Genomic DNA, 6,752 nt, shown 5'->3' with positions numbered 1-6,752 from the left:
GAGGTAAATTGACAAAATTTAAAGGTTTTTACACCAAAAATTACACTATTTTTTTCAATTTTTTGTAGGTTTTCTCACCTTTAAATATAAAATTTAGAGGTAAATTTCAAAATTTGTAGGTGGGATTACACTAAACCTAGGTTTTTTTCGAGCACTGAGCAGGGGCCTCTCGAAGGGCATGCTAGAGAGAGAGGAGAGAGAGAGGCCGCCTCCTGAAAATCGTCAATCGATCACCTGATTTTCTAGGAGAGTAGCCTACATGGATCGGAGATTCTAAAGTTGGCGCCGTCATGAAAAGAGAGTGACGAGAGAAGGAAGTCCTCACACGAAGCAAGCTCTCCGTGTGTGCGTGCAGAGTTCCATGCAGTTCGACCACCACCCAACAAGCCATGGTATACGGCCACCGTCCGTTGCAGCTACAACTTTAATAGGGCTGGGGAGCTTTCCAGATTCGCGTACCCATATAACATCGACGCTCATCAGCAATACATATTGGAATCACTCATCAATTTTGCATGCTAGCCTTGAGAATCGTTGATGCGGGTGCGGCCACAGCAGTGCCTATGGTCATTCCAAGCACTCTTAATTTTCTTTCGACACACACCGTGCCGCCAATTGTTGATGTAGGTGCCGCAGCAGTCATGGTGCATCGCAAGCACTCCTAATTATCTTTAGACGCTGCTCGGTGCGGCTTAATAGGCTATTAATATGGCAGGTGATAGCAAGCATTCCTATTCTATAGATACAGAAAAAACTGCTGATTATTCACATGACCATATTGAGGACAGCATCAGTGATCAATCTCCTGTGGAGCAAGTTGCACTCACTGTCGCTACATCTGACGATCCTTCTCTACCAGTATGGACCTTCCGAATGTGGTCCATAGGGCTACTGTCCTGTGTCATGCTGTCTTTCTTAAATCAGTTCTTTGCATACCGGACTGAACCTCTCACAGTAACACTCATCACTGTGCAAATCGCCGCTGTGCCAATTGGCCACTTCATGGCCTTGGTTCTACCGACGAAGACATACCGCTTGCCTTATTGGAATACTGAGTTCTCGCTCAACCCAGGGCCTTTCAATGTGAAGGAGCATGTGCTCATTACCATCTTCGCCAATGCAGGAAGTGCTTTTGGTGGTGGATCCGCCTACGCTGTGAGCATTATTAACATCGTGAAGGCATTCTACCATCGAAATATTTCCTTTGGTGCCGGCCTGCTGATCGTAATCACAACTCAGGTACTATATTCCAACTCAAAGATCATTGACAATGTATGTCATATCGACTTTTTGCGGACAGAAAACAAAATAGAAAGATTGTGTAGAACAAGGTTAAAAACGAATTCAAAGTGCTGAGAAATTCAAAAAATCAGTCGAGAGGAGTAGGACATCACAATGCAATTCTCAAAAAAATGCAGTGCTTGTAATGTCAAATAGTGAACAAAAACGTTTTAAGGAATTTGTATTCTATGAGAGGAGCTCAAGGTCATCTTTCACTTGCATTTAGCTGCTATTTTGTGTTGGTGTTTTGTATCCATAGTGTGGAAAAATTGAGCGCTGTGCATGACGATTCGGTGTAATTTTTGCAGGTGCTGGGGTACGGTTGGGCTGGTCTTTTCCACAGGTATCTCATTGAGCCTTCTCATATGTGGTGGCCCGGCACACTTGTGCAAGTGTCATTGTTCAGGTATATTAATTACCACTAGCTTTCGCTAGCTGGTCGAAAAATTTCTCCATATTTTGGTTCAATATGCATGTACATCTAATGTGCATTGGCTACACACTGCCTTCTATGCAGAACATTACATGAGAAGGAGCACAAAAAGGGTCTCTCTAGAAGCCAATTCTTCTTGCTTGTCACAGTTGCAAGCTTTGCCTACTACACACTACCAGGCTATCTGTTCAACACCTTAACCTCAGTATCACTTTTGTGTTGGGCATTTCCAAAATCAATCACAGCACAACAAGTTGGCTCAGGACTACGAGGGCTTGGAGTTGGCGCCATAAGTCTCGACTGGTCGGGGATCTCTAATGCCTTTCTTGGAAATCCTTTGGTTTCACCCTTCTTTGCAACGGTGAATGTTGCCATCGGATTTGTCCTCTTCATCTATGTGATGCTTCCTTCTGCCTACTGGCACAACATCTATGATGCAAAGAAGTTTCCCATTTTCTCCTCACGGCTTTTCTCGGGAAACGGGAGCATGTATGACATCCAAGCTGTTTTGAGCCCTGACTTTACTCTCGACAATACAGCTTATCAACAGCAAGGCCAATTACACCTTAGCATAGTTTTTGCTCTTGGCTATGGTCTTGGATTTGCAACAATTGCAGCGACATTAACACATGTGATGGTGTTCTATGGCAAGTATGCCATTACTTTGCGAGTCTTTGACATTATGCATCTTAATGCTCGAACATGCAATGTACTGAATGCATTGTATATACAAGCCTCGGCTGCGTGCAGTTTGTTTCGCTGAGAACTTTAATCCACTCTGCAGCTAAGTGCCTACGTTTACTTGTGAAACAGGGAAGTTTGGGAGAGGAGCAAAGCAGCTTTAAATACTCAACCAGATGTCCATACAAGGCTAATTACTTTGCGAGTCTTTGACATTATGCATCTTAATGCTCGAACATGCAATGTACTGAATGCATTGTATATACAAGCCTCGGCTGCGTGCAGTTTGTTTCGCTGAGAACTTTAATCCACTCTGCAGCTAAGTGCCTACGTTTACTTGTGAAACAGGGAAGTTTGGGAGAGGAGCAAAGCAGCTTTAAATACTCAACCAGATGTCCATACAAGGCTAATGCAAAATTATCCTGGCATACCACAACTATGGTGGAATATTTTGCTCGTCGGCTCAGTCGCTCTTTCAATAGTGGTTTGTGTAGTGTTCAAAGATGAAGTGCAGCTGCCATGGTGGGGTTTGCTGTTAGCATGTGTGCTAGCAGCTGTCTTCACTCTACCAATAGGAGTGATTGTAGCTACCACCAATCAGGTAAACATGTACACAGAATATGTGATTGGTTTGTCGTCATAGACGTCGATGTACGGGTCTCTTTGAGGCATTCAGCATTAAGAATGGGGGCTTGAATTTGAACCTGTCCAATACACGAATGTCACTATAAGCACACGGGGATTCACAAGTAGTACTAGGGAGACGTCATCTGCATGCACCAAAATTTCCTTTTCAACCCCTATATACGGGACCCTCTGTAAAATCTATCTTTTTTGCCTTGTGAAACCCCCCTATATATACGGGATACAATACGATAACCCTAAGTTAATACGCAGGGCTATAAGCATGTCACAACCAATGGATAGTTATCTGAGTAGCTAATTTCTCTTTATCCTGTGTCTTTATGGGCTATTTAGGCTCCAGGCTTGAACATCATCACAGAGTACATCATGGGCTATCTCCTTCCAGGAAGGCCGCTCGCCAATGTTCTATTCAAAGTGTACGGCTACATGAGCATGAACCAGGCTGTTGCCTTCTTGTCAGACTTCAAGCTGGGTCATTATATGAAGGTCCCTCCAAGGTCAATGTTCATGGTTCAGGTATGTCTTTGAAATATTACCTTCATGGGTATCCTTGCGTTAAGGTCAGGTGCCTTGCATAGATGGTCCATAAGTTAATAGGACATAATTAAGCAGACATGTAATCTCAAGCCAACTTGCAGGTAATTGGGACAGTAGTGGCAGGGACCGTGAATATGGGAGTTGCATGGTGGATGCTAGAATCAATCGAAAACATATGCAATACAGATCTTTTGCCAAAAAGTAGCCCTTGGACATGCCCTGGCGACGCCGTCTTTTTTGATGCATCGGTAATATGGGGGTTAGTAGGGCCAAAGAAGATATTTGGGAGCCAAGGGGTGTATCCAAGCCTTAATTGGTTCTTCCTGGGTGGGGCAATTGCACCTGTGTTGGTGTGGATGTGTCACAAAGCATTCCCCAAAATATGGTGGATCCCCTTGATAAACATGCCGGTACTTTTGGGTGCAACCGCAAACATGCCGCCGGCGACAACAGTGAATTATACATCATGGCTTCTGGTAGGTACCTTTTTCAACTACTTTGTGTTCAAGTATCACAAGGGGTGGTGGAAGAGGTACAACTATGTGCTGTCTGCGGCGTTGGATGCGGGGCTGGCCTTCATGGCGGTGGTCTTGTACATGTGCTTAGAGCTTCCTGGTGTGGGATTAGATTGGTGGGGAACACAAGGGGAGCATTGTCCACTTGCCCAATGCCCCACCTCCGCTGGGGTTGTCATGGCAGGTTGTCCTGCCCATGCCTAGGTTATTTGTGTACAATGATATGTTTTGTTCTAGTGTTGAGAGAACAACTCCAATGAGCTCGCTCTCTCACACTCTTAGCTCGCAGCATTAATCACAAGAAGATTTAGAAATTTTCTCATGTAGGAAAATGGAGTCTTTTCCAATGTTTTTCATACAGTGAATAACATCATGAGCTTCTGCTCGAGAGGCACCGCATACCTAGCTAGGTATGCGGTGCCTCCCTCACAGAGGCTCATGATGTTGGGGTAAGTCACAATATGGGAATTATTGTGAGAATTTGTCCAAAAGTTCTTGTGATTATAGTCGTACAAAATCAACAAGAAAATTAACTGTAATCCTAAAAGACTGGATGTATTCGCAGGGTGTTAGTAAATTATATAAATCTCCAATTTAATCCGGTAATTAGGTGTATCTCCACCAATTTCGACTGAAGTACTGAGTCAATGAAAAGCGTCGTGTAATTTGGTAACACTCAAAAGCATTATGTTTTTTTAACCTAAATTCTCCGCCATCAGTAATTAGAATCAACCTGTTTATATATATATAAAAATTATGCTTAAAATAGAGCACAATCTTTCATTCCAATAATCCTATTCCACATCTTATGCATTATCACAGCGCGAAAACCCTGTTAAGACAAGCACAATGAAACTCGGGTTGGATACACACTGAGTCCTTGCTGCTTGCCTATCACGTTCGGGGACGGGTCGGCACGGCCGGGTCTAAATAATGGACTCTATGCACATGTGGCACAACCGGTAACCGGGGGCGCCCGCCCGTACACATAAAAAGGAACCCCCCCCACCCCCCACCCCTCCTTGAAGCCAATAAAATGAGTTTGAAATATAGTCATTGGCAGAGGGCGTTTGATCACTGGCACCCATTGGCTTAGTGGTTGAGCATCTGTGTTTGATCGTGCCTGCTTGTTTAACCCCTCATGTTTAAACACCTTTTTGGTTTAAGCATGGGCTCCCACTTGTTGCCTTGAAAATTTTCTAAAACACAGAAAATGACCGGGAATCGGTGAAACCGGTTGCGGAGCATAACATGTGGCGGATTGTGGCGTGTGCCACATGTGCATAGAGTCCACTTTTTAGACCAAGCCGGCACGCACGTATTACACCTTGTTAGATTAAAACCATGACGACGATGTCAGCTAAATTCTGGGTTAACTGCCAACAACTTTATCCCAGCCCAAGCTTACGCTCATGCTCGCAGCCTCATTTGCACTACCAATGGTTTTTCCCCAGGTGGCTATCACATCCACATGCCCAAGATGGGTAGGAGGTGTATAAGCAGTCTCATATATATATTGCAGGTTGGCACACTATAAGAGACCAAGTCTAGAACCGTCAGCATTGCTACGGATTAACAAAGGAAAATAGAAAGAGAAAAAATTGTGTGGTGGTAATAGTTGTGGCAGCAATCATTTAATAGAAATATGTGTGGTAATAGTGAGTTTGCCTCTATCCGGATTTTCAAAAATAAAGATGTTCATTTGGGCCACCCAATTTTGGGTAGCCCAAATGAGCAACTTTAATTTTTACCTGCATAAAACATATCAAACTTTCAATTGCAATTTGAAAAGTGTATATATAAAAAAAAAGCTTTGAAATTACATGTCACACCTTACCTTTATAATTTGAAGCACAAAAGAACAATAATTAAATTTAATTATAAATAAGGCCAAAAGAGTTTTATATACAAATCATAGGTTTTTTTGTGCCATATTTGCACTTCTAAATCTTGAGGATTATATCCCAATCCTCTTTCCTGTCCTCGTCAAGAGGTACATAAATTTGATTGCTCTGACTCTACAACAACCAAAATATTCCAAAATGATTAATACAATAGTCATTGTCTGGACCACTTACCACTTGTAGAGATGCGACTGACTACTTGAGTATTGCTCGCGAGAGATACAATGGTTTTTCAAGAATCATCGCCAAGTATTGAACTCCATGTGTCCCTCTCGATACTTGACCATCTCTTTAGTAGGCCAGCATAAGCTAAACATTTTCTAAATAGAACTTGCACAATTAAAAGTTACTTAAATATTTATCTTTTCAATCTGCTTTGCTCTTGAACCATAGTGCGTGGGAGTTTGTCTGGCCCGAGCTTCGTACTGTTGACCGTGGAGTGAGTCTGTTATTACAGCTTCCTTGCCCTTTTGTTGTATGGCCGTTCACTCCCACTTTGCATCTACCATGTTGTCACCACAATAGCTCCTCTCTAGATTTGCGACCTGGTTGGCTGTTGCGCGTCACACACTTGATTGATTGATTTTTAGAAAAAATTTATATATTCCTCGAACCATTGTGTCGAGAAATGCTCATTATTAGCTAGGGATGTTAAAAGATCGACCATGCAACACTTCCTTGTCATAGCGTGTATTATTGGACACTTGGTCTTCGAATTTAATAAAACAATTCTTATACGTTGAGTGGATAAGAATC

The 6,752-nt window shown here is 42.8% G+C and overlaps 1 protein-coding gene across 1 annotated transcript; it reads left to right on the top strand.

Moving 5' to 3' along the window:
• Window positions 1-219: 219 nt before the first annotated feature.
• Window positions 220-4,589, top strand: LOC147427221 (oligopeptide transporter 4-like). The gene is made up of 7 exons (XM_086498048.1): window positions 220-1,239; window positions 1,590-1,687; window positions 1,799-2,365; window positions 2,528-2,653; window positions 2,744-2,996; window positions 3,374-3,556; window positions 3,679-4,589. Exons 1-7 carry the CDS (start codon window positions 709-711, stop codon window positions 4,294-4,296), a joined length of 2,376 nt encoding a protein of 791 aa, XP_086354174.1. The 5' UTR covers window positions 220-708; the 3' UTR covers window positions 4,297-4,589.
• The last annotated feature ends 2,163 nt before the right edge of the window (window positions 4,590-6,752 follow it).

This window comes from Adiantum capillus-veneris, chromosome 24 (assembly GCF_014529385.1).
Source record: "Adiantum capillus-veneris isolate H3 chromosome 24, ASM1452938v2, whole genome shotgun sequence".
In the NCBI taxonomy this organism is placed as follows: domain Eukaryota; kingdom Viridiplantae; phylum Streptophyta; class Polypodiopsida; order Polypodiales; family Pteridaceae; genus Adiantum; species Adiantum capillus-veneris.
Note: the sequence above shows the minus strand (reverse complement) of the source record. Positions and strands in the feature narration are given on the sequence as shown.